General features: G+C 47.7%; 1 protein-coding gene across 2 annotated transcripts; it reads left to right on the forward strand.

Annotated features, from left to right (window-relative positions):
* The first annotated feature begins 8416 nt into the window (after positions 1-8416).
* ENO1 (enolase 1) lies at positions 8417-23592 on the forward strand. 2 transcript variants are annotated; one of them, XM_023583572.2, is made up of 12 exons: positions 8417-8563; positions 11253-11346; positions 14068-14163; positions 15439-15497; positions 17091-17160; positions 17639-17772; positions 18759-18981; positions 19973-20170; positions 20793-20994; positions 21445-21553; positions 21763-21821; positions 23178-23592. In XM_023583572.2, the coding sequence occupies exons 2-12, from the start codon at positions 11262-11264 to the stop codon at positions 23245-23247; spliced, it is 1305 nt and encodes a 434-aa protein (XP_023439340.1). In that variant the 5' UTR covers positions 8417-8563; positions 11253-11261; the 3' UTR covers positions 23248-23592. The 2 variants fall into 2 exon arrangements, with proteins under 2 accessions (XP_023439340.1, XP_004449232.1); XM_004449175.5 differs by lacking the exon at positions 8417-8563 and adding an exon at positions 8859-9002.
* Positions 23593-27632: the final 4040 nt, after the last annotated feature.

Here is a 27632-nt window from a genome sequence, read left to right on the forward strand (position 1 = left end):
TTTTAAATAAATAATTGAGAGTTTTGCCCAAATCCAGTCCATCACCAAAAACTGCTTTGCTTTCAAGTACAGTCGATTCTAATTATTCATGACAGTTAGGATATAAAAATCTCCTGAATTAGTGAATACTGAACCATCGTCCTTGGGAGACACACAGGTTAGTCCCCTGAACCTCTGGTCACATTTTCATCAACCAATCCATATATAACCTTGTTTCCTGTGTGTTTCTGTTAAAAGATGTCCTATTTCATATGTACTGTTGATTCATGAACACTGAACTCTTAGCCAGCAGCACCATAACTCATGCCTGAAGCTTCTCTCTCCTGGCACATCACAGCCTTCTTGCATTTAGGAACACAATACAGCACGTCAGTGCTATGCTTGAGGGCCATATTAGACAGCAAAGTCACCAACAAAAAAACACAAAAATGAGGAAAATCTGGCCCTAAAGGAACTACAAAGAGGAAACCTGCTTACAGATGAGAGCTGAAACAAGAAGGCAGAACTCACCTTGCTCTTCCTCAGCTGGAAGGTACGCAGCGGGCAGTTCAAGTTTCTCACCATCTGCACATGTGCACAAATGACCATGAAAGTGCTGTGAGTTTTGATTTGGAAGTGACAAATATGAGTAGTTGAATTTGGAAATACAGAATCCACACATAAAGGGATTGACTGTATACCTAGAATCCAATGATTTCTCAGCCTTCCACTGCTACCACCCTAAGTGGAGCCGCCTGGTCTCCCCTCTGAGTGATGGAAAGAGCCTCCTCACTGGTGTCCCTTTTCTGGCTCTGCCTCCTGTGCTAGATGTTTCTTTGGTGACCCTGATGAACCCCCCACATGACATCCATGCCCTTGGGTAATGCCCTCTCCCCTTGAGGCTGGGCTTGACCACGTGACTTGCTTTGCCAACGGGACATCAGCACACAGAGGCTCCGTTAGAATTTGCCCACTGGGACTCGTCCTCTTGGAAGTCTTGTTTTGGGGAGGCAGCGGCCATGGTAGAAGCTGGGATGGACCAAGGATAAGCAAATTTTTTCCGTAAAGGGCCAGATAATAAATATTTTAGTCTTTTGCCACTACTCAACTCTGCCATTATAGCTTGAAAGCCATAGACAATATATAAGCAAATGCGCATGGCTGTGTTCCAATAAAACTTTATTTATAAAAACACATTTAGCCCATGGGTCATAGTTTGCTATCCCTGGGCTAGACTACTGAACAATGAAGAGCCGCGTGGAGATACCATGGAAGACGGAGGCTATCTTGCACATGTCAACCTTCACCAGCCTTCCATCTGAAAGCACCCACGAGAAACTCCAAGTGAGACTGGCAGAAGAACTGCTGGCTGAGCCCTGACCAATCCCACAGAACCATAAGCAGATAAAAAGGCTGTTGTTTTAAGCCACTAAGATTTGGGATGGATGGTTATGCAGCACTAGATAAGTGAAACACGCCTTCTAATCTTTCCTCAGCAGAAGCCAGAGTGATCATTTTAAGACAGAAGTCAGGATGCCATTCCTCTGTCAAAACCTACCAGGTTAGACACAGCAGAAACCCCAAGGAGAGAGACAGAACCATTCAGTTTATAGTAAACAGCTGACCTTGCAGAAAAAAACAGAAAAGCTGAGCCCAGAGGAACCCAGGAAGCCTGAAACCTGGCAGACGTCAGCAGCCATCTTGCTCCAACATGTGAAAATAGACTTTGGTGAGGGAATTATGCTTATGGCCTGGTCTCTGTAAGCTCCTCCCCCAGATAAAACCCATTATAAAGACCAAAAAAAAAAAATTCCAAAAACACACCAGGACTCCCTCAAGCTCAGGGGAAACCGACATTCCTTTCCTTTGCCTTCAGGGTCTCCACCCGCTAGACTCTGGCCTTGAGGATCTACCACTGTCCCAATGCCTGATTTTACATACATAACGACTCATTCATCCTGCTGGTGTCCCACTCCTCCAACACACAGCCAGCTGCCCCCAGCCTTTGCCCTTGAGGTTGCCCTGATGGAAATGCTCTTGCCCAGTGACTTCCCCATAGTCTACCCCAGAGACTTCCTTCGGTCTCTGCCCAAATGTGGCCTTTATATGGGTCATGTGGATAGTCACATGTATTTTCCTGAATTGCCTGCCTTCCTCCTCCCAGTCATAGAATGTAAGTTCCTTGAGAGTAAGGCTCTCCTCTCTCCCCCTTGCTGTATCCCCAGAACCTGGCACATAGTAGGTGCTCAATGAATCGTCACCAGATTGACAAATTTGAGTCACCTTTTTTCCCACTTATGGTCTGTGTCTATCTCTTTTCCATTTCCCTGAGTCCAATTTGGACCTTCATTCCAGCTGGTCAAGGTAAGTTTGTTAAGTTCTTTCAGATTCGAAAGCACAAGCCTCATACAGATTCCTTCCCTGTGGGGTTTCCTGGAGGAGCCGCAGAGAAGCAGCGTGGGCAGGGATTAGGGCAGTGGCACATCTGGCCTGCCTGAGCCCTAAGAGAGCCTAACACTATGGCTCTGAGGACAGTGCCTTGGGTACCCAGCAGCCACTTGGCTGAGCCCCACCCCATCAATCAACCAACTGATCCTGCGCGTCTCGCTGCCCGATGGGTGTTGACACCTCATGGCCTGTCCAGCCTCGTAGCTTCTCTCTTGACATCTGCATTTTCCTACCATCATGTCGTTCTCTTCATAGATCTTGAATCCAAACTTCCCAAGGGAAAGTATCTGACTGGTTGGCCAGTCACCCACCATTATGGATTGAATTGTATGTTCCAGAAACACCTGGCCAAGCCCAGTACCTGTGAAAGTGATCTTATTTGGAAACAGGGTCCTTGCTGATGGAAATAGTTAAGATGAGGCCCTGTGAATTAGGTGGGCCCAAATCTAGTAACTGGTGTTCTCAGGAGACGAGAAGAGACAAACACAGAAGGAAGAATGCCTTGCGGTGATGGGGGAGGAGACTAGTGGTGCCTCCACAAGCCACAGAACAGGCAGAGCCAGCAGGAGCAGGAAGAGCCCGAAGGCTCCTCCCTGGAGCCTGCAGAGGGAGCAGGACCCCACCGGCACTTTGATTTTGGACTTCCCGCCTCCAGAACCGTCAGTTTACATCTGTGTTGCTTTAAGCCCCCCAGTTTGTGACAACAGCCCCAGGACACCGAGATTCCCACCGTCCCCTGTGACAAGGCCCTGCTGGGCAGAGCTCTCAGGTCCGGCCACCTCAGAGGCCACCTTTCCTGTTGATCCCTGGTCCTGTTAGCTGCGATCAGAGGGCACAGGCCTGCTCAGCCTATGGAATCCGTCCCAAGGGACTGTGGGTGTGTCCGGCACACAGAAGGCCACACCCACAGGGTGAAGGGCCTGGCCCCACGCCTGGCCTGGGCAGTGCAATTCTGAGCTGGCCATTCACTGGTGGAGCTGTCCCCACCTCTGCTGGTCTGAGCCTCAGCAGCATGCTGTCACCAGCCGCAGCTAGAAGGGCAAGAGCCACCCCTTGGGGAGTCCCTTTTGACTAGTGATCAGTCTATCCAATGGCTCCTCCATCCTATCTGCGTTTTCCTTCCTGCCACAAGAATATTCCGAGAGGCTCTGACAAATGCTTTCCTCGCATTTTCCTGACCATCAGGAAACCGGGGAAAAGCGAGTGAGAGAGAGACTGAGGGGGTTACAGATTCCAACACAGGAGGGCCAAGGACCTCATCTAGGAAACAACAAGCGGATTTGGAAAATCAGGGAGTTTCTCCCCCTTTGTTTAGGAAAGGCAGAAAATGTCATCCCAAGTGTGGGACTGGGGACATTTTGTCACGGGAACTAGGTAGAATGTATCCAACTCCCTGATTTGTGCTGCTTTATTCTTCCAGCTACAAGAACAGCTACAAGCTTGTTCCTGAAAGAATACCGGCTCCAGCACCACTGAAGGCCTCATGAGTATTGCTCCGCAAACCCTGAAGCTGCTGCAGTTGAATTCTCTTCCTGGTCACATTTAAGGCACAGCTGTCCAAAGTAAAGGAAGGCTCCTTTTTTACCAAGTTTAGCGTCGCAGCCTTATACTCACCTCCTTCATCTCGGGGGAGCAGGAGGCTGAGCAGCTGAGGGCAAGGGCTTCCTCGGCTGGTCCCCCAGCGCCGTCACAATCCAACTGTGGACTTAGCAAGAGTGATGGTTAGGCTATTGCGTCAACTCGGCCAGGTAACTGTGCCCAGTTGTTTGGTCCAGCAAGCACGGGGCTAACTGTAATACAAGGGCATTTACGGACTTTAGTCACCATTGACTTTCTGCGATGGTAAATCCTAGATAGCTGATTACAATTAAATCAATCAGGGAGATTACCAATAGCAATGAGTGATGCTTAATCCCATCAGTTGAATGCCTTAAAAGGGAAGTGATTCCAGCATTGAGAGAATTTCCCAGCTCGTCTTTGGACAGGTAACATCTCCCAGAACTCATCGAGAACCTTCATTGGACGTTCATTGCAGCCCCTGGTTGCAGCCTGCCTGCAGAACCTGGACTTGTACATCCCCACCATCCCCATGGCTGCGAGAGAGACTCTCATAGAATCTCATACTATTGAACAGATATCTCTTGTTGGTTCTCTTTCTCTAGAGAACCGTGACTAATACAGCAAGTCAGTTAACTTCTCTGCGCTTTGAAAACTGATGATCATAGTGGAACTGTTCATGGACTTGATGGGATTTAATGACTAATCCACACATGAGCAGCATGGTGCCTGGCGGGTAATTAAGGCCTCAGTGATGTTCTCTCTTTGTAGTAGGTGGAAGGAGAACTTTATCTTGCTGTCCACATGAAGCCTCCATAGAAACCCTATTCTCAGTGAATCACAAGTGGCAACTCCCACCTGAAGGAAGAGCTGGTGTTCTGATTTGCTAGGCTGCTGAAGACAACCAGAAATGGGTTGGTTTTCACAATGGGGATTAATTAACTTGTAAGCTTAGAGGCCATGAAAATGTCCAAATCAAGACACCATCAAGGTGATGCCTTCTTCCTTAAGACTGGATGTCAGCGACCCTGGACTCCTCTGTCACATGGCAAGGCACACGGCAGCATCGGCATCTTCTGGGCTCTTCCTTCTCTTCCAAGTTTCCTTGCTTCCCGCTTCTTGCTCCTGTGACTTTCTCTCTCTTTGTCTAAGTTCCATTCTCTTATGAAGGACTCCAGTAAGAGGATTAAGGCCCACATCTGGATGAGGTAGGTCATATCTTAACAAAAGATCCTACACATGAAAAGATCCTATTTACAAGGGGCCTACAGGAATGGGTGAACTCTAAGGAATGGGTTAACACCTTTCCAGGGTCCATACACCTTCAAACCATCACACCTGGCTTCTGCTTTTCCTTCCATGGCTGTGCTGCACCCTCTGGCCCTCTTCCTTTCAGGGGCCACTCCTGCCTCTGGCTCACTTGGCTTATGGGCCAGGAACCCTTTGTGGCCACCGGCTCGGGTTCTTTGGCCCCCAGCTGCCCTGGGCCTGGCCTCAAGCATCTGATAGGGATGAAAATTAAAATGTCCCCCAGATTTTCTACTGCAGTTGCTACTCAGAGCTATCAGTGCCTCACAGGCCTCCCTCCCACCGTTAAGCAGTGATTCCCAAAGAGACGATAAGAGCCTCTGGAAGCTGTGACTGCTGGAGACATCCTCTTGAGGGTGGTGTTATCACACCCACTTCAAAGCTGAGGGAGCCGAGGCCCAGAGACCCTTGCACAGCTCCTTGACAGCAGGATACAGACTCTGTCCTCTGACTCTGACTGATTTTTCCTGAAGGTGATCCTTTGCCAGTCTAGAGACCCCTCAGTGTTCACTTGGTTCTTCCCTCATTAGCTCCTCTGAGGGGGCCTATGCTCGCTGGGTGCCTGCTCCTTGCAACCCCACCCCTCCAAGCCCCTTTGTGGGCAGGTCTCCTTATTTTAATCTCTTCATTGGGGCACCCCCAAAGAATGCCTCAACGTGATGTGGTTGAAAACCATACCGTCCTCTGCCATCTGTCTCCCCAAACGTATGCTGGGTTTCTAGGATAGGTTTGTTCTTTTCTAAGTGAAAGACTTGGAAAGGGTGGTAAAGCGAGAATCCAAGAGGATTGAATTTATTAAAAAAAACACTTGCAAGGAAAGAACTGAATTTTATTTTTCCAAACTGGGTCAGAACTCATATGCATACAGGTACAAACCCTTTAGAAAGCAAAGGGGAAGATGTGTGTACCCTACACATCCTGGTGTGCTCCCCAGAAACTCCTGCACCCATGCTCAGGAGACATTTACAACAAAGCTCAGAGCAGCATTGTTCACAGGAGCAAAAAAGAAAACCGGAACCAAACCAAAGGTACATTGACCAGAGAGTGTGTGATGGTCACACAGTGGAATGCTACACAGTACTGAAAATGAACCACCTACAGCTACCTGGATGGGCCTCACAAACAGCTAGGTGAAAAACAACAACAAAAAAATGACGAAAGTCTACAAACAGTAAGATGCCTGTTTACATCAAGTTCAAGAAGTATTTTAAAAACCCCAAAGAAATGCAAGGGAATAAGCATAACATTTAAAATAGTAGTTACCTCTTGGGCTGAGGAAGGACGGATACCCAAGGGTTTTCGATGATGACAGTGCAGATAATACATGTCTTATGCAGGTAGAGGGCACACAGAGATTCGTTTACTTATACCACATTAATGATACATAGTCTCTGATATGTGTTAAATATTTAATGATTTGTAAACAAACACAAAAACCTCACCCCCTGTTAGGAGGTTCAGCCTAGATGCTCAAGGATTTTCTGTTCTTATCTGCTATCTTACCTCCTTGGGGGAGGGGGTCATCTCACCCTCAAGTTTTCTAACTGGCTGGAGGCCTTACCCCCAGAAACAGTCCTATCACTTTTTCAGTAGACTAGCAGGTTTTCCACCACTGGCGCTCATATCACAGATGGAATCACTTATCTAGGAGGGTTCTAAATTGCTGCAGATTCACTTTCCCTCCATCAAGCACTACCTGCAAGGCTTCATCTGTGGTGTGCTGATAAAACCTTGGCTATCCCCTCCCTGTAAAAAAGTAAAGCCCCTGCGCTACCCTACAGGCAGCGATGAACTCCACAGCCTACCAGAAACTCAGGAGCCACCGAAATGGAAAGGATTATTTTGACAGCCTGTGGATTCAGGGACTGATTTGAGGGCATCTCCAATAAACATTAACATTTCAGCAACAATTTGAGGTCAAAGTGCTGGCTCAGAACACAGTGGGGTGACCTCCAAGAATCCTGCAGTAGCAGGTGTCACAGATCACGTTGTACTGTTTGATCTCCTGCTACATTCACTGCTTCTGGCCAGAGACCTATTACAAGAGCCATGTCTATCTTCCTCTCTCTAACAATTTTAGTGTAAAATAAAAGGCACTGTCTGGAGCCCTTTCAGATTCACACCTTAGAATTGCACTGAAAATAAAAGCTCTTAAGTGTTTGATTTCCTTAGAGTTCTTTCAAAGGCTTTAGCTGCTGAGTCATGGAGCTGGGATACTGGTCTTTCAGGAGTCAGAAACATCAGTGTACCACTGTGAAATCAAACTCTCCTAGCAAAATTCATAGAATTCTTTAGTAAAGCATTTTACCATTTCCTTGTTTTTTTCCTTGCTGAATTTAATCCTAAAGTTCTTGCTTAAAGGACAATAAATATGTGGGCTCAGTAGGCCTTCTTTAGCCTGTGTTTTGGAAGCCTAGCTCAGGGGGAAAAAAACAAATAATTAAATTCAAATACTGTTTGAATTTCTCTATGCACGTTGGTGTGTTAAACAAGATGACATTGTTTTGGCTCTCAGACTTTGAAATCAGGAGGAACGTTCAGAAAATACAAAAATAAATGCAGTAGAAAATAAAGCGATCATCTCAGCCTCCTCTGGGGCAGGGACACGTGCTGCAGAGTGATTTTTACTGGACTATCAGATTTTTCTCGATCAGAAAGGCAAAACCATTTTGCCCACCCCTTCTTGGTTTTCATTTGATAGACCACGGTGGAATTTACCTACCATTCTGTACTTTGAGAAATCACCCCGGGGCATGTGAAATTCCATCTCTAAATATTTATTTCTCAGTTCACAGGAAGCTGGGTGGGTTTGATCCAACCCTATGCATGGGAAAGATGGGAGAAATGACAACTTCTGTTTAAGATAAATCAAGAACAGCAGCTGGAAAACGAAACTCGCGTGGGACGTGGGCCTGGCGCGTAGGAAGTGCACGCTGTTAATAAATGAATCTCCACTTCCGTTCCCTGGGTGAGACACTCAACGTCCCACCAACGCCGCAAAATGAAAGGGACTCCGGGGTCACCTTGGCGGTCGCAGGGGCGTGGGACGCAGCGCGCAGGCGCAGGCGGGCGCACGTGGCCATAGGCCTGCGGCCCTGCGGGCCTCCCCCTCCCCCATCACTCTGCCCCTCCCCCTAAGGGGGGGTCGGGCCCGCGCCCCGTGGCCGCTTAACGTTTCCACGCCGACCGGGTCTCTCCCGCACCGCGCTCTGGGGCGGGCCGGGAAAGGGGACGCCGCGAAGGTCATCGGCAAGGTCGTGCGGCGTCGGAGGTACGCGGCGTGCGTGCGGGACTCGCAGTACGTGCCGGAGTCCTGAGCCCTCATGCCCGCCGCGTCGTCCCCGCCCCGGCCCCACAGATCCCCGCCCTCTTCAGGGGCCCCGGCGTGGGGGCGGGAGCGGGGGCCGCGGGGCCCGGGGCTCACTGGAGGGTCGGGTTCCTCACGGCCCCCGCCACGCTTCTCCTCAGCCCCTAGTCCCGCCCCTTCCCGGCGAGGGCCCGAGTGGCGGAGCGCTCGGCCAATGGCGAGGCGGCGTGAGGGGGGCGGGCCCGGGGGCGGGAGGGGGCGGGGCTGCGGGGCGGCTCGGAGGCGGGGCGACGGCGGGGAGAAGAACCCGGGCCAGCGGCGCGCCCAAATCTCTCGGCCTCCGCCTCCCTTCGTGTCCGGTGTCCCTTCGCTCTTTCCATCGGCCACGAGGCCCGGCGTCCGGGTAAGGACCGCGGGGCAGGGCCCGCGCTCTCGGGCGAGCTTCTCGGTGCACCCCGAGGACCGACCCCCAAGGGGCCACGGGCCGCACGGAGCCCGCGGGGCCGCACCTGTGGGACGCCCGGCTCCTGGGCGCGCGGGAGGGCGGCGTTCCGGGGCTGGGAGCTGGGTGGGGGCTGCGAGCATCCGGGGGCAGCCAAGTAAGGTGATTTTGGGGCAGAAAACGGCCTTCGTGGTCCTAAAGCCAGGCCCTTCCTAAGGCGGAGGGAGACGCCCTCGAAGCCGCGGCCCCCTGCTCCCAGCTCCGACAAAGAAACGGTATTAAAAGAGGAATTTTATATCCATTGTCTAAAAAAGTGCGTACCCCACTTGATCGTGATGCACCTTTTTTTTTTTTTTTTTTTGAGAAGTTGTAGGTTTACAGAAAAAAACATGTGGAAAGTAGAGAGCGCCCATACGTATCCCCCGAACCGTAACGGCAGGAAGGGGCTTTTGGGGGCACTGAAATGCCCGGCCCACGCAGGCGCTGCCCCCACCGCGGGGCCGGCCACCCGCGTTCCGGTCCCGAGCCAAGCCCCAAAGGAAGCATCTTGAAAGAGCTTCCTGTTGGCAGCTGCCCGCAATGAGGTCTGGCCTCTGGGCGGCGAGGGCCACGCGTGGGCCTGGCCACCCCTATGAAAAGCGACCCCGAGCGGTTTGCTGAGCAGCCTTCTAAGACCAGCCTCCGTCCTGCCCTGTGCTCCCTGAACTTGCGTTACTTTGGAAAACAGTTAACCAAATTTACAAACGCGTCATACTGACTGGATTATGTTCTGTATCATTAAAATGAAACAGAAAATTAGGTCTTTACTGTATACTGCACCACTCTTAGTGCTTAAAAGTAAGGTTAAAATCTACAGTGACGAAGGAAAGCTGTGGTTGCCTGGGAGATTGACTGCTGACGGACGTGGGTGTATATAATTCGTCGAAATTCATTAAGCTGCACGCTTGAAATGGGTGCATTTTATTGTAGGTAATTTTTTTTTTCACAAAGTTGATTTAAAATAAATACGTTTAAACCAGTTTGCTTTGCTGGAAGCTAGTAGATAAAAACTGGATACCTTTTTATTGGCTAATGAATAAACTCCACCGTTAATTAAAAAGCAAAGCCACGGAGATAACTTCAGTATCTTTAATTTTGAAACTTAAAATTTAAAACTAAAGATACATGCCATTTTTACTTCTTCAGAACATTCCAGAGAAGATGTTGGAAGGGAGCCCAGTGAAATAATGGCTTCTGAATGCTAACTTATTTCCTCTCATCCACTTCAGTGCCTTAACTTGTTGAATTAGTTTTTTCTTTGGGGGCACATCCTTTTGGTTGTTTTTGGTTTTGTTTTAGGTATATTTCCCTCAGAATGCTGTGGTCAAAGAATTTTGTTTTTACAAATCCTAACATGTCATATTAAGCTTTTTTAGTGGGTAAAATGCCCTTTGGAAGAAATGCTAGTTAATATATCTGTCTTGCTGAAGACCACATACTGAGATTTGAAAGACCCAGAAGGTGGCAAGATCCCAGCCCAGAGCCCAGGAGCACATGTTCCTAAACTCCAATCTTAAGCCCCCAAGTGAACACTCTACTGTTACCTCGGACATGATGAATCAGGTCCCAAACTTATAATTGAAAGGAAATGACAGAATGAATGATTTTGAAGTAAAAATCAGTGGCATTTAGTACTCTGATGATGCTGATATGGTTCCGTGCCTCAAAGTTCACTATTGAGACACTATAAATTAGAGGTTACTCCTGTTCCCTCCCCCTTTCTTTTTGCCCTGTTTTTACATGGTTTATCTTTGAACTTTCATGTCCATTCTTTGTCTTTTGGTCTTGCCTAGGTTCCTTTCCATTGCCATGGCAACCTTACTAGCTGATGAAACCAGCTTCAGACATTTTCCTCTAGCCATCCTGCATGCAGTCACCATGCTAATCTTTCCACATGGATTTGGTTTCCCCTGGCGCACACATCTTCCAGCTTTCTCTGCTTATGGAATGAGGCCTGACCTGGCGTGTAAGGCCTCTCAAAGTTGGGGACAACCCCCCCCCCTTTTTTTTTTTAAAGTTCCATTCCTACTGCTTCCAGTAGACTGTTTCCACTCCATCCAGTCTTCCTATATCTGATAACCGGTCCAGGAAGCCTTGGAAGTGATCCTTGAAGTAACGAGTAGAGTATGCATGATGGTTTGCAGAAAGTATAAACTCTGCTTCCCCCCACAGAAATCCACCATGTCTATTCTCAAGGTCGTTGCCAGAGAGATCTTCGACTCTCGTGGAAATCCCACCGTTGAGGTTGATCTCTTCACCCCAAAAGGTATGTGCCATCTGTGTTTCTATTGTTCCATCCACCATGTTCCTTTTTAAAAACAGGAGAGCCTTAGGCAAAAGAAAATCTTGTTAATGTAAAACTTTCCTTTTTGCTCTACACTCCGGTAGGTTGTGGTAGGTTGTGGTTTCTGGTGTGAGATGGGGAACTTGTGACACGAGTCCTTGACTTGCTGCTGCTTGGTGGTTACAGCATAGCCCCCGGGGGCCCTGGGTCCCTGCTGTAGGAACGAAGGAGAGACCTTACCCTGGAAAGGTCCCTTCACCTAGTCACCGCCTGTGCCAAATATGCAGATGTGATCTGATAGGATCTTTCTCCCTTGATAAGGAAAGAGATGAGGGGAGTCTGAACAAGTGTAGTAAATACAGTATTCTTTCCTTTGTTTCCAGAAATCATGTGGGGCTTTGGGAGAACCACAAGCTTTTAACTTTGCTGGCTGTAAATCTCCCCAAGAGTTTTCCCACATGAGAAAAGAAGAGAATGGGGACTCTTCAAACTTGTCCCCTTTTATTAAAGAAGAAAAATTGGTCTCTGGGTAGCTCTGTTTTATCCCCCAATGTCTCTACCATTTTAAAATGGACAGAGCAGGCAAGGTTGGAAAAGGAGCTTCAGGCGGAAAACTACTGGTGGTGCCCACAGGACCGAGTCACTGTGAGTCACAGCCTCCGCCCCACCCCACTCCTTCAGGAAAAGGAGGATCCTGGTGTCTAGACTTCATGGGCACCAAAAGTCTCCCGGTTAGTGCTGTGGGCTTGTGTAGGGCCCTGCTTAGTCAGCGGTAGAACTTAAAAACAGACATTAGGGGGTTTTCCGGAGGGGATCATGCTTAAACCTAGAGAGAAGAGTAGACATTTTCTCTGAAACCACTATAAATGACTAAAGGTAATATTTTGAAATTTAATTGAATGGAGCTTCCTCTTTTGTTTGTCTTAATCCTTTTATTAAAAAACTGAAGAGATGGATTGCTTAAGAGCCTTTCTTAACTTCTTTGGGTGGCCAGTGCCTGGTGGGGACACAGGAAGCTGGTGCATTTCAAGAAGAATGTGTGTCCCGCTTATCACATACAATCGCTGCAAATGGCACAAGTGTACAAACAGGTCACCTGATGCAAATACCTGGTTCCTTTTTTTTTCTCATTGCTTTTTGCCTTCACATCCCATACTCACTAGTTGTTCACATAGCTCAGATGGGGGAAATGCCTTACAATTTAGAGTAGTTTCAGGAAGCTGCCTACTTAGTCTGTGTAACTAGGTAGCTGCAAACTTTTCTTGTTTTCTTCCACATCCGTCTATCTAACCATGGGTTTCATTCATCCATTCACCTACCCATCCACTCATCTATATTTCCCCCATCCATTCATTTTCCTTCCCTTTTCTCCTCATCTTTACAAACCATCAACATACCAAATCATTCATTCATACCCAACACATCTGCAAGCCTTTCTCTTTTTTTTTAAAGATTTATTTTTATTTCCGCCCCCCCCCCCCCCCCCCCCAGTTGTCTGCTCTCTGTGTCCATTCGCTGCATGTTCTTCTTGGGCAGGCTGCGCTTTCTTTTGTGCTGGGCGGTTCTCCATACGGGTTGCACTCCTTGCGCGTGGGGCTCCCCTAGCAGGGGACACCCCTGCATGGCAGGGCACTCCTTGCACGCATCAGCACTGTGCATGGGCCAGCGCCACATGGGTTAGGGAGGCCCTGGTTTGAACCTTAGACCTCCCATTTGGCAGGTAGGCAGATGCCCTATCCATTGGGCCAAGTCCGCTTCCCTGCAAACCTGTCTTGATACCGCCTGCCCCATGCCTTCTCCGAGATTCACCGTTTTTAAACCATATAGGCTTAACCAGGTGGCTGGTTTCTGTATCTAGATAATAACTGCACATTCTAGTGCTTGTGTCCCAGTATTATTAAACTTTGCACCTTTTGTCTTTATTCCTTCTCCCCCCTACTCTATCCTGTTTTCAGTCTTCTCATTGTGCAGGAAAACCACAAAATAGCATTTATCACTGTCCAAGTTGAAGCAAATGAGCTGCAGAGATTTCCTGTAACTATTTGGGCCAATACTTTCAGGACTTGAAAGCGGGCAGTCTGATTTCAAACCCCTGAGAACTTCATGTTCTGAGCTGGGCTGCTGTATGATGACCACTAGCTACAAAAAGTAGTTATTGGACACTTAATGTGACTAATCCAACTTACGATGTGCTGTGAGTCTAAAATATATATTGGATTTTTAAGCCATCGTATGAAAAAATAGAACTTCTAAATAAATATCTCATAATAATTGTATTTGTTACATATTGAAATGGTGCTATTTTGGATGAATTGAGTTAAATAAAATTTGCCCTGTTAGTTTTTAAACATAGCTACTGGAAAATTGGAAGTCACCACCCCAGTTGCTCACATATTAGTATTCTACGGCCGTGCTCGAGGCCTACGGGCTTGCTGCTGGCACACAGGCCTCCCAGGCCCAGGTCTGCATTTTTTAACAAAATCCTGCATGATGTGTGTGGGAAGTGCTGCTCTAAAGCATTTTCTTTAGAGAAAGATGGGGAAGGCAGAAAGAACAGACTATTTGAGGCCCCTGTTGGAAGAAGGAAGTGGCAGTGTTTCCTGAGGGTGGGTGCCATCTGCAAGTGGGAGAGGGAACGTGGGCATGTGCTGTAATTCTTTCTTAATCATCACTCTTGGCTTCCTTCTCCCCCTCAACACCCAGGGCTCTTCAGAGCCGCTGTGCCCAGTGGGGCCTCTACCGGAATCTACGAGGCCCTCGAGCTCCGGGACAATGACAAGACCCGCTACATGGGAAAAGGTGAGAGGCAGCCCCACAGCCCACCTCCCAGCCTGTGGCCCCTGTTCTTGTGCTTCCCCGGCCTCTGGCGCTCTGTGGGGAGCTGGTATACATGGGTCACCTGCCTCGGTCCGTGAAGCACGGGGACGAGAGCTGTCAAGCTGGTTCCTGCTCAGTTTGTCTCCGTTCTTCATGTCTGCTTCATGGTTAGGCCGAAGAACGTAGGATTGAGAAGAGGACTATCAAATAATACTAAAGAGCCTTCCCCCCCACTCGGGGCTCCTGGGCCCCTCAGACCATCCCCTTCAAGGGGCTTTCTCATCCTTTAAGGGTGACCTATTGGTCCCTCCTGTTGACAAACTCACCGAAGTCGTGCTCTGTGGCAAAGCCAGTGTCGTCTTGTTTTCACATTGACTTGATAGGCTTTTTGCAACTTTTACCTCTACAGATAGGACCTATTGGGGGGTGAGGGGCCTGATTCTTAATGAGTGGAGACCAAAAAAATCTTAAAATATTATAGCATGCAGTATACTTGTAGGGTTAAAATTGCCTGGAGTGGGGACAACTACAAAAAAGTCAAAAGGCTCAAGAGATGGGCAATAATAGGGTGAGAAACACTGGGCTAGAGTCAGCGTTTATGTGGGCAGGAGGCTACGCAAAAGCAGTATCTAGTTCTGCAAAGAGCTGTCCACGTCCTACAGTGTTAACTGCCTCCTGGATACCGGTCTCATGAGGGACAGCGCTGTGCCTTGGTTGTAATAAGTGTAATAAGTGCTCAGGAAATAACTCTTTATCAAGGGGTGATCTCGTGGGCCTGCAATATCTGGCCCTGCCCGCCTGTTCTCTCTCTCTCTCTCTCTCCTTGCTAGCCAGTTCTCTTCTGAGCCTGTCTTTTTATCTCCATTCCTCTCAACTGGTCAGGTGTCTCCAGGCCTGTTAAGTACATTAACGAGTTCCTGGCGCCAGCCTTGTGCACGCAGGTAACGCATTGGCCCTGCAGTTGCTGCAGCTGGGCTTCCAGTGCATGGTCTTGCAGACTAACCTGCCTTCAGACATTCTGTGGGTTGCTCTATGCTTGGCTCTAATCCTTTGGGGTCCTTGGTAAGAGCACTCAGACTGGGCCAGAAAGTCCTTGATTCTGTGGGGGGCAGGGGGAAGGGGATTGTCAGGAGGGGCCCCTGGAGTTCTTCTGGTGGGCTTCTGGATATCTGAACTAGTGTCATCAGTGTTCTCTCCTGCAGTGCTGCTCAAGCCTGTTTCTTAACCTCAGTAATTTGATTTGATTGTTCCTTCTAGGTGTCTCAAAGGCTGTTGAGCACATCAATAAAACTATTGGGCCTGCCCTGGTTAGCAAGGTAGGAGCCTTCCCTCCTGGTAACTAATGTACATTAATGTGGTTAAAGCATCGCCCAGCTCAGTGGGCTTTTTTATTTACCAAAGAGCTTATTCTGAGAGCTAAAGAAGCCGACTGGATTCCCTGACAAAGCATGAGAAAGATTGGGTCTCTTCTAACCTGCCCTCTGCTTGTGTGTCCATGTCTAATCGTGCATGGAGTCGGTCAGAGTTGGCATGGGAGACTGTCCCAAGCCTCAATTCTCACCTCCAGCCATCTAGCCCTTTGGGAAATGAAGATCTAAAAGCTTTAAGAGTCCAGCTCTCAGGGAGTTGGAGTTCAGTACCTGTGGTGACCAACTCATTTTTCATTAACTGTAGAGATTTACTCTGTTTTCACTGACTTTAACATCAGAAACATTAAATCTTAGTTGGAATGTTAGTGTCAAACAGGTAAGAGCAGTGCTGCTGCCATTGAAGTAGAGCTGGGAGACGGGGCAGCCCTACCTGCTTGGCCATTTTTTTTGTCCCATTTATTCTCCTATGGCACCTCCCTCTAGAACTCCTGTGGGGCTTCCGCAGAAGGGAAGAGGGGGGCCAGTGTAGTTCGAGACACAGCTCCAATCCCCACCTCTGTCCTCCCTGCATCTGTCTAGTCTCCTTGCCCCTTGGGCTACCAACCGCCAGATGAGAGCCTCAATTGTCCCCCTCTTAACCTGACCTTGGTGGTTCTCTCATTGATCCTGGGTGCCGCCACACGTACCACTTTCTTGGGTCTTCGTACCTTACACGGCATGACTGATGTCATGAGTTGGGCTTTCGTTGACTTTTTTTTTTCCCCTTTAGGGAAACATATTTCTGCTTTTAACTGTTAATGAGGCTTGGCCTCTGAAGTCACCTGCTTAGGTGACCGCTTACCTCTTCCAGTGATGCCTTATCTAAAAAGCAAAGATACCAAATTGCCAACATGGTGTAGTGGTGATAAAAAATTTTCACATTTTAGTTTTTCTATTGAGCACATCATTTATAAAATAATGGAGTGTTGGGGAAATTTACTTTTTTAACTGTTTTCAAGACTAACACTGGTATTATGTATGTTTCACCAAAAACACTGATTTCTATCCAACATTTTGCTAAATTGTTTTTGACTACTTGGACAGATTTGCCAGTGTGAAGGACAGTCAAAGACGGCAGTGTAGCCTGCTTTGAAAGGCGTAACTCATCTGTATGAATAATACTTTCATTTATTGCCCAAAAAGTAGTAATGCATTCTAGAATATGTACCACAAGTTTTGTTTTTGTATAATTATAATAAGATTCTGCTTTTCCTACACAGAATAATCTCAAGGACTGTTTATTCCATCGTTTAATTATATTTCATTGTTGGCTCCCTGCTGCTTGGAAAAGCACCTAATGCTGCGAAAGCAAGTCAAGGCAGTTTTGTGTGTCTCCCATTGTTTTCATTTTTCCCTTTTACGCCTATAAAAACAAGCATATGCACAGAGCTGGCTTTGACGTCATGCGGTTGACAGGGTTTATAGATTCCAGGACAGGTACTAATTAGGAATGGGTATGCCATTTCCCTCCCAGGGGGCTTATCTTCTCTCTCCTTGTAGAAACTGAATGTCGTGGAACAGGAGAAGATCGACAAACTGATGATAGAGATGGATGGAACTGAAAATAAATGTGAGTGACCTGAGGGAGTTTTTGCCAAGGATTTTGGAATTTCCTCAAGGCTTTTTAAAAAAAAAATTCTGGAAAAGGTCATGTAATCCCTAAAGAAGAACTAAATGGCAGTCTGTGGACCCTTCCAGTTTCTTTGCCTCGCCTTAATCACATTTTTAAATGTCAGGAAGTCAGGCAAATGACAGAAGCTTGTTTAAGGGGTTGCTCAAAAGAGGTTTGCCTTTTGTATCAGTTTATAGAATGGGTGATAGTTCCATTGACCATAGGAGGGGCTTTCTCATAGGGGTCAAAACAGGGTGGGCCCGCATGGAATTGAGTTGGCATTTCTAGTTTGAACGTAGAAAGTGAAACATGAAGAGGGCGAAAGTTCCCAATGGAATCAAAGGTACAGCACAGTGTGTGGCACTTCCAGGAGAGGTGGCAGGAGAAAGGGGGGCAATTAGGAACACCTGGATTTAACTCTTCGGTTCTATTCTAGCTAAGTTTGGTGCGAACGCCATTCTGGGAGTATCCCTTGCCGTCTGCAAGGCTGGGGCTGTGGAGAAGGGGGTTCCCCTGTACCGTCACGTTGCTGACTTGGCTGGCAATTCTGAAGTCATCCTGCCAGTTCCCGTGAGTTGCTCATTTAAACTTGCTGTCTTAAGGTTTGCTAAAAGCTGCTGGGAGAATATTCCAGAAATGGGTTAGTTTTTAAAATGGGGTTTATTAGGTTAAAAGCTTACAGTTCTGGGGAGCTATGGTTGAGTACCAGCTTCCCAGATACAAAGTCTTGGGTTCAGTAACTTAAAAGGAAAAAAAAGTGCTTAATAGTTCCCAGGAGATATGAAAATGTGCAAATCCAAGGCATCATCAGTGATGCTCTCTCACCAGAGGTCAGCTGCTGGCTCTCCTGTCGTGGTTTTGCCTGTGTGGGTCTCTGCCTCGTCCTCCAGGCTTGCCTCTTTCTCCTCAAACTCAGCTGCATGTGACGAGACATAGGGCTCATGTCTCCCCCTCTCTTCCAGCCTCTCAGGGTTTCTATCTCTGCTGCTTTTCCTCTGTGTGTCTGTGTTCAGTCCTCCGTTTATAAAGGACTCCAGCAAGAGGACCAACCACCCTGGGTTATGCCTCGCTGAAACAATCCAGCAGAGGCCCCCTCAGCTGAATCAAGTGCCATCAAAGAGTCCCACATCCACAGGAATAGATTAGTTCCAAGAACATGATATTTTCTGGGGTCCACAAAAAGCTTCAGATGGTCACACTGGGGTGGGAGATGTTAGATGGGGACCTGAGACCCCCCACACCCTCTTCTCTTCAACCTTTGACTTGCCCGGCTCAGAGAAGGGCAGACTCTGGAGGTCCCAGCCTGAAACAGCTCCTCTGCCCCTTCTGAGCGTGTCAGCAGGTGACTGGACTTGCCTGGGCATACCACCCTTAGGTCATTAGCAGAGATGGTGGCTAAGCACTTAGGGTGATAAACATTACAGTTACCAGGAGAGACCTGGTGAGCACTTGATGGCCACACCTGGCCTTGATGGTGCTCTTCCGAAAACTGATCCTTACTGTTCTGTGGGTGACCCTGGGCCAGGTGCCATACCTTCTCCCCTCTGCTCTGCCAGGCTTTCAACGTGATCAACGGTGGCTCTCACGCTGGTAACAAGCTGGCCATGCAGGAGTTCATGATCCTCCCCGTTGGCGCAGCGAACTTCAGGGAGGCCATGCGCATCGGAGCGGAGGTTTACCACAACCTGAAGAATGTCATCAAGGAGAAGTACGGGAAAGACGCCACCAATGTGGGAGATGAAGGAGGCTTTGCTCCTAATATCCTGGAGAATAAAGAAGGTACCTGCTCTAAACGGGGTCCCCGAGCCCTGCCAGCCTGCAGCTCTGTCGCCCACTCTAGATGGTCCTTCCACAGGACTTGGAGGAGGGAAGTGGGTGGCTCACTTTGTTTTTAAAGAGTGACGAATTTCACTTCTGACTGGCTCAATTTGCTATTGGGGATATAGAGAGGCGATTTATTTTGCTTACTATTTTTGCTCCAACTTCCAATGGGGAAGTTTTGAGATCTGCTCTGTAAAGAGAAACAAAGGTTCAGGGCTGTGATCAGTTACTGTTTTGGTTAACTCAATTACAGTAACGCTTAAACGGGCTCTTTTTTTTCCCCTTTAAAGTCTTAAGCAGAGAATTTGAGATTGAATAGAGAAAGTCATAGGACATGAGTCAACTGCTGAATTTTTTGTTTCAGAAGGAAAAATATTGTCCCTTAAAGGGCAACTAAGGAAAAAAAGCATACTCCTACTATTTGGTTCAATCGTTTGAAATTGGTGGTGCTTGGGCCTTTCCTGAAAAGTACTTTCATGTGGTTTGATCCAATCCTTTGGAAATCTCTGGTTTGGAGCAGGAGCAGGCCCAGCGGCAGCTGCCACTCAGGCAGCAAGTGCTCCATGTAAGGCAGACTTGGAGGGCTAGGCTTTCGCCATCCAGGCCTCACCTTCTGGGCTTGCTTTGCTCTATTTAAAGCCACTTCCTGGGGACAGCTGATCTCAGCTGGTCACTGTAACTGTATCTTGGCCAGCACAGCTGTTCTGGGCACTAAATTTGGGCACAGTTTGTCAGCGAGGAAAACTGTCGCCTGCTGAGTGGTGGACTGAGGACCATGAGCAATGGTTTCTTGCCCCAAAGCAAAACAAAGTAACTGGAGTTGTCAGAACTGATGTTTGGACCAGAGCATCTTTCGTCTTCCTGTTAATCCCCCCATTTGGCTGCCTTTAAAGAGAACTTTTCCTTTACCTTCCTGCTTTCTAAACTTGTCACTGCCATGTCTTTCCAGCCCTGGATCTGATTAAGAGTGCAATTGGGAAAGCTGGCTACACTGACAAGGTGGTGATTGGCATGGATGTGGCTGCCTCTGAGTTCTTCAAGTCTGGGAAATATGACCTGGACTTCAAGTCTCCTGATGATCCCAGCAGGCACATCACTCCTGACAAACTGGCAGACCTGTACAAATCCTTCATCAAGGACTACCCAGGTGAGTCCTCCAGAGGTGCCCCAGCTTCCAGTGGGAGCTTGTCCAAGGAGTCTCAGGATTGTTCTTCAGGTGCCAGTAGTGACATCATTGGATAAGTTGTTTTACAAAGTACCCATACCTTTCAGTCACTGTCCCAACCTAGTAGAATGCAGTCTGAGCTCTGTTCAAGGGTGAGGAAGCCAAGCCTGAGCTTGTGAGAGCTGGGTGCTGGGTGCTGGCATGCGTTCATGCCTACAGAGTGGCTGTTCCTGCCTCTTCGTATGGGAGGAAATGGAGATGCAAGCATTTTCATAACTTGCCCAAGGGCACCCAGCAAATGGTGCTAAGTAACTCAGTCCAGGTTTAGCCAGTATTTAGATTCAGGTTCTTCCGTTGTCAGTGGCACTAAACTCTAACCACCCTGTAGAATTAAGCATCCCTTTTAAAAACATGCACTGAAGGTGACTTTTGTGCCCTGCTATGGGAGCAGGTCACCAGGGCAGTGTGTTTCCCCAGGGACGAGTTAGGGAACCTTTAGCATCCTGCGTGGGAGGGGTGTGTCAAGAAGGGGAGATAAGGCTTTGCGCATTGGTCATCAGGCCTGAAGGGCCACCCTGATGGTCCGCATCTCTCCTTTCCTCAGTGGTGTCAATTGAAGATCCCTTCGACCAGGATGACTGGGAAGCGTGGAAGAATTTTACTGCCAGTGCTGGAATCCAGGTGGTGGGAGATGACCTCACGGTGACCAACCCAAAGCGGATTGCCAAGGCCGTGAATGAGAAGTCGTGCAACTGCCTCTTGCTCAAAGTGAACCAGATTGGCTCCGTGACTGAGTCCCTGCAGGCGTAAGTGCCCTCTCAAGTGCACTGTCGTCCTAGAACCCGGGTACTGGGTGGTCCTGCTGGCTGGGACCGAAAGCATCCAGGTGGCAGGGAGGTTGCAGCCTGGAACTTAAGGGGTGGGCATTGAACGCCTACGGCCTGATCGTGGCCAGTTCTGACAGACCAGGCTCTCCCCTCAAAGGAGACTGAACCCTGTTTTCACAACAGGACTAGAGGGCTAGGGGAGGTCCCTGGTGTAGTCTGGCCCTTGCTGGTGATTTCCTAAGGCCCAGGAGCTTTAGCTGCCATCGCCTGCCCCTGCTGGCTCCTGACCCCCCACAGACCTCCTCCCAGGCATGATGGTGTCAGGAGAGTTTCTCTGGTTGCCCAGGTCACCATCCTGGTTCCCAGTGCTTGGCAGGAGAGGCTGCAGTACTGGGGCTGGGCAGTCACGTTGTCGGCTTTTGCTTCCAGGTGCAAGCTGGCCCAGTCCAATGGCTGGGGCGTCATGGTGTCGCACCGCTCCGGGGAGACTGAAGACACCTTCATTGCCGACCTGGTGGTGGGGCTCTGCACTGGGCAGGTGAGTGCGCTCAGCCCCTCAGGACACAACTTTCCTTGCTGCTATTCCCCACATAACTGCCAGGGTTTATGAGCCTGAACGGGGACGGTAATAGACGCCCTTTTTATACCCACTCCTTCCTGGAGTCAGAGACCTCTAGTTCTCTGTCATCACCCTTCCTCTTGCTGGAAAGATACAAGCAAATGTGGCCCTTTTTCCCCTCCTTGCAGATCAAGACAGGTGCACCTTGCCGGTCTGAGCGCTTGGCCAAGTACAACCAGCTCCTCAGGTAAAGGAAATGCACTTAGTAACTGAGTGGGTGGGCAGGTGGGGCTGCTTTGTACTTGGCCTCCTGCAGGGTGGGGCAGACCCTGATCCTGAGCAGTTAGACAGATCTCACTGCCCCAAGCAAGCCTTCTCTGGATCCTTTTCCAGAAGCAGGCCCCTGTTCTGTACGATACTGCCACCTTCTGGTGGAGAGCGAAGAATCCCCTTTAAGCACCTTAATCATTAGCACGGGTAGAGCTCAAAGCAGCTTAGTGGTTATCTTTTTTTTTTTCTTTTTAGTGTTTATCTAGTTTAGTGTCCTTGTTTTGTGGACGACAGACAGGCTTCTCTCCATTGTGCCAGGGGTGTCTGCTCCCCCTTTCCTCCTTGGTGTGTCCTTGGGAAGCCCTTGGGCATAGGGAGGCAAGGGAAGGAACGTCCATTCATAAGTTCACCTTGGGGGAAAAAACCTATTCTGGAAACATTTGAGCCTACAAAAAAGTAGTCTTTGTGCCCATCACCCAGAGACAAGAAGTTACCAAAATTCGTTCATTGTTTCTGTTTCTCATTTGTTTTGTGTGTTTTGTTTCGGTTTTTTGTGATTTTTTTTTTTTGAGGTACTGGGGGCTGGAAATTGAACCCAGAACCTCCTGTGTGGGAAATCAGCACTTAGTCAATGAGCTTCCCTGAGTTGATTAGCTGCTTGTTTTTGTTTTTATAGGAGGTAGGCATTCAGCTGCTTGAGTCACATCCATTCGCTCATTGTTAACTTTTTTTTTTTAAAACATTGTTTATCTTTTCAACTCCACAGTTGTGTTTTTTTGCTGGGGAATTTTAAGCATTTTAAATTCTAGACATCTTAAACATCTTATGATTTCATCTGTAAATACTTGAGTAAATATTTTTCTCAATAGACTTTTTTTTAATAGCAGTCACCTCACTGTTATATATTATATTGCCCAAAATTAATAGTAATTCCATGGTATTAACACCAAGTCTTTTCGATCTGCAGTGGTCTCAAAATACTTACTTTTTTTTTTTTTTTTTGTCATTGAGATCCAACCAGGGTTCATGCATTGTCTTCCCCATACCAAAAAAAGGAGTAGGGTTTTTTGATTCTGAGAAATCACAATCTTGACATTGCATATTTTTGTCCTTGGAGTAGAGAAGAGAAGGGATGGTGGGTGGATGACCTGCAGGGCACATTGAGGGTGAGGGGCACAAGTGTTGCTCTGTTTTTGGCAGCTCAGAGAAGCACAGGGGTAGGACAAACTGGCAGAGTGCTGGGTTTGTAGCTTCCGGGAGGGGGTGGGAATGTGGGTGGGGAAAACTGACTACATGGAAAAATTGATTGCTCTCTTCCTTTTTTCTTCTGAAGAATTGAAGAGGAGCTGGGCAGCAAGGCTAAGTTTGCTGGCAGGCAGTTCCGAAACCCCCTAGCCAAGTAAGATGGGCCCCTGAGCCCTTCACAAACAAGTCCTTGCCTGGTGTGAACACGGGCAGCTCAAGGCTGCATGCCAGGCCTGGCAGGGGCCTCTGGTAGTTAACTCCCTTCCCACCCTGTGATGTTCTCGCTGCTTCATAGAACGGCTGCAGAAACCAAGCCTGACCATCTGGAACCCTGGTGGAAACGTAGCTTTGTGATCATGTGATTGGCCCAAATCATTATTTTTCTCAGCTTGCTTCCCACTGAGTGTCTGGCCACAAACACATACAGTGTCATCCCCGAGGTAGCCACAGGAAGGACCCCAGTGATTCTGTGTACAAAATAAAAGGCCTCAGTGACCATAGAATACCATGTGTGTGTGTCTGTACTAGGAGTCCAGGTTCGTATGTCACTGCTATGAGTCCGTCATCCTTATACTGTGGTATTCCAGGCATTGCAAGGGGGGAGTACACCTGCCAGATTAGAGGCAAGAAGTGAGAGGGTGACTTAGAGCATCCGTTAGCAGAAGGTAGGTCAGAACAGGGGGTCCAAGCTAGAAGCAGGCACACAAAAAATTTTTTTTAAAGGTTTATTTTAAATCTCTTGTGGTCACTGACCTCTGTGTCTGCTCATCTTCTCTTGAGGAGGCACCAGAAACTGAAACTAGGTAAGTATTTGATTAAATAACTGGGCCTCTAGTCAAGCTGATACATCACAAAGCCTTAACAGTCTATCTCTTGTCAACCTGGCACCCATACACTTGGCTTTAAACCATACTTAATCTCAAAATAGCGGTATCAAGGTATACTTTGGCCTCACATGACACAACCATCCCATGTACAACCAAAATCAAACAAACTAATCCTTTCCTGATTTTTAAATGACTTTCTATCTGAAAATTGATTCTGGAGAGAATTGACCCATTGAACTGGGGCTAAGTAGTTCATCCTTGCTTTAAAGTAAGCTTTAACAACTTAAAATTTAGTTCAATGACATTTCCTGATGTTCAGTATTTAAAACTATGCCTGGCAGATACAGGCCTTTATCACTGTGGTTAGAGGGCAAGTATAGGTAGAAGCCCTTTCAGATTTGCTAGGCTGTTAAAGAAGGCTGCCAGGCCGCAGCTGGTATATTTCCACCACAGGCTCTTTGGTTTGTCATGTAGGCCCCGGGTAGAGAAAGTTGGCTGTGACTAAACTTCCTGATGCCCCAGAAGTGACACACATTCCTGACTGGCAGAAAGACACTGCAAAGAGTTATAGACCAGACCCAACTTTTTCCTAAGGTCCTCTCTGAAGCTGGACATTTGACATTTAGTTTCCAGAGAGGCATTCTTAGTACGACATCTGAGATGGGCCTGGGTTTTTAAGCATGCTTCTGGGCAACATCAGAACTCCACGTGTCTTTGAACAGCTCTGTTAGTGCATGTTAGTGGTCTGGGCTTTACATGTCCTCTATCCTTTAAAAATGTATTTTCACTTTTCCTTTCTGCTGGAACTGCCATCTTGCAGTAAGTCAACAAAATGACAAGCACAGAGGGAAAGAGAAGAGGTACCTGCTATGTTTTCTAGGCTTTTTATTTTTTTTATTTCTTTTTTTTAATTATTTATTTATTTTTAAATTTACATTAAAAAAATATGAGGTCCCATTCAACCCCACCGCCCCCACCCCCCACTCCCCCCACAGCAACACTCTCTCCCATCATCATGACACATCCATTGCACTTGGTAAAGTTCATCTCTGAGCATCACTGCACCCCATAGTCAATGGTCCACATCATAGCCCAGACACTCTCACGTTCCATCCAGTGGGCCCTGGGGGGATCTACAGTGTCCCGTAATTGTCCGTGAAGCACTATCCAGGACAACTCCACGTCCCGAAAATGCCTCCACATCTCATCTCTTCCTCCCGTTCCCCACACCCAGCAGCCCCCATGGCTACTGTTCCCACACCCATTCCACATTTTCTCTGTGGACATTGGATTGGTTGTGTCCATTGCACACCTATGTCAAGTGAGGGCTTAGATTCCACATGGGTATTGGATGCACTCCTCCCGCTTCTAGTTGTAGACACTCTAGGCTCCATGTTGTGGTGGTTGACCTTCTTCAACTCCATGTTAGCTGAGTGGAGTAAGTCCAATAAGTCAAAGTGTAGGAGCTGAAGTCTGTTGAGGATCTGGGCCTGGGTGTCATATTATCAGTCCAGAGATTCAAATCCCCTACATATATCTCAAACCCAGCACCAACTACAATTCCAATAAAGTAGCATGCAAGTCTTGTGAAAAGAGATCCCCTCTGAGTCCAATTCCATCACGCAGACTCAAAAGAACCAATACCTGGGGTTGTATCTACCTTATCTGTCTCTTAGACTCTGTTCAGTTGTACATAGGGGTATTCCTTCTGACAACCTCCAGACTCTTTTTTAGAGACTCACAGCCTTATAATCTCATTTCTCCTTTCCATTTCCCCCTTACTTTAGGTCAAACCGCTTCCCGAAGTCATGTTATTATATGTAGACAGGTATATTCTGCTGTTCCGCATTGAATCTTTAATTCAAGGTCATTTTCTAGTTGCTTCTTCAGCTGGTATGTGGTAGTGATCCCTCGGTGCCAGGGAGGCTCATCCCCGGGTGTCGTGTCCCACGCTGGGGGGAATGCATCACATCTACACGCTGAGTTTGGCTATGAGAGTGGCCACATTTGAGTAACATGAAGGCTGTCAGGAGGAAACCCCCAGGCACAATGCTACTCTAGGCCTTGTTCTTATTGCAGGTGTATAGGCTCAAAAGTGTAGCCATTAGTATCAAGAGCCCACTGTTGGGCCCTCCTTCCTTCCTGGTTCTTGCCGTTGCACCTGGAGGATTGCCGCTGCTCTCCCAGGGCCCACAACAGTGACCCCCCAGCCAGGAGCCCAGTACCCCCCCAGCTGTTGTTTTTAATTGTTTCCACTATGAGTATATATAGACATTACCATATACCCTGGGCTCTAGGCTTTTTAGAAAACAGTTGTTCTTCAGCCACATGTATGTGAATCTACAAGAAGGGCGATACCATAGACGTCAAGGGAATGGGTGCTGTTCAAAAAGGATGCCCACAGGGCAACAGACTTTGCCCAGTGGTTAGGGCATCCTTCTACCACATGGGAGGTCCACAGTTCAAACCCTGGGCCTCCTTGACCGGTGTGGAGCTGGCCCATGCGCAGTGCTAATGCACGCAAGGAGTGCCCTGCCACGCAGGGGTGTCCCCCTGCATAGGGGAGCCCCACGCGCAAGGAGTGCGCCCTGTAAGGAGAGCCGCCCAGCATGAAAGAAAGTGCAGCCTGCCCGGGAGTGGTGCCACCCACACACAGAGCTGACACAAGATGACACAACAAAAAGATTCCTGTGCCGCTAACAACAGAAGTGGCCAAGGAGATGCAACAAATAGACACAGAGAACAACAACCGGGGGGGGGGGGGGGGGAAGGGGAGAGAAATAAATAAAATTTTTAAAAAAGGATGGCCACAAACCACCATTGCAAAGTCAGAAGAGTTTACATTGTTACCCAACATGCTGTTGATATGGTAAACAGGTTAAGGGCAAGATTCTTGCTAAGAGAATGAATGTAATGAGCAGATTAAGCATGCCAAGAGTTGAGATGGCTTCCTAAAATGTGAAGGAAAATGATCAGAAAATGAAGGAAGCCAAAAAGCTATCGGTTCAACTGAAGTTCCAGCCTGCTCCCCACAGAGAGCACTTTGTGAGAACCGATGGAAAGGAGCCTGAACTACTGGAACCTTTTATGAATTGCATAGGAGGTATATAAAAAAGCCTGGATTGTAAAAATGCTGGTCTTTGATTTTCTCTTCAGTAGTAAGTGTTGTGTCCCTTCCCCAAAAGAATGAGCATTTAAAGCAAAACCGTGTCCTAATCATTGGGTAATAAATATTCTTGTATTTCAAAAACTTATTTCATGATACAAATGCTTTTCAACAGTATTTCCCAGCTGGTTCTCCCAATCTACAAATTCCTGTACCTCAGACATTAGAACAGTGTCAATTGATGAAAGCCCTGAGGTCAAGACAAGGATGCCCACTTTCATCACTCTATTCAATATTGTCCTGGAAGTTCTTGCCAGAGCAATTAGGCAAGAAAAAAAAGTATCCAAATTGGAAAGGAGGAAGTAAAACTAGTCACAGATGAACAGATGACATGGTCCTATATATAGAAAATGCCAAAGAATTTTAAAGTTTGCTAGAACCAATAAAGAATCCAGCACAGTTGGAGGCTACAAAATTATCAGTTGTGTCTCTATACACAAGCAAATTTCCTGAAATGGAAATGATTTTTTAAATTCCATTCACAAAAGCTTATAAAAGAATAAAATATCTAGGAATAAATTCAAAGAAGTGAAGGACTTGTTCACAGAAA

This window comes from Dasypus novemcinctus, chromosome 9 (assembly GCF_030445035.2).
Source record: "Dasypus novemcinctus isolate mDasNov1 chromosome 9, mDasNov1.1.hap2, whole genome shotgun sequence".
Taxonomy (NCBI): domain Eukaryota; kingdom Metazoa; phylum Chordata; class Mammalia; order Cingulata; family Dasypodidae; genus Dasypus; species Dasypus novemcinctus.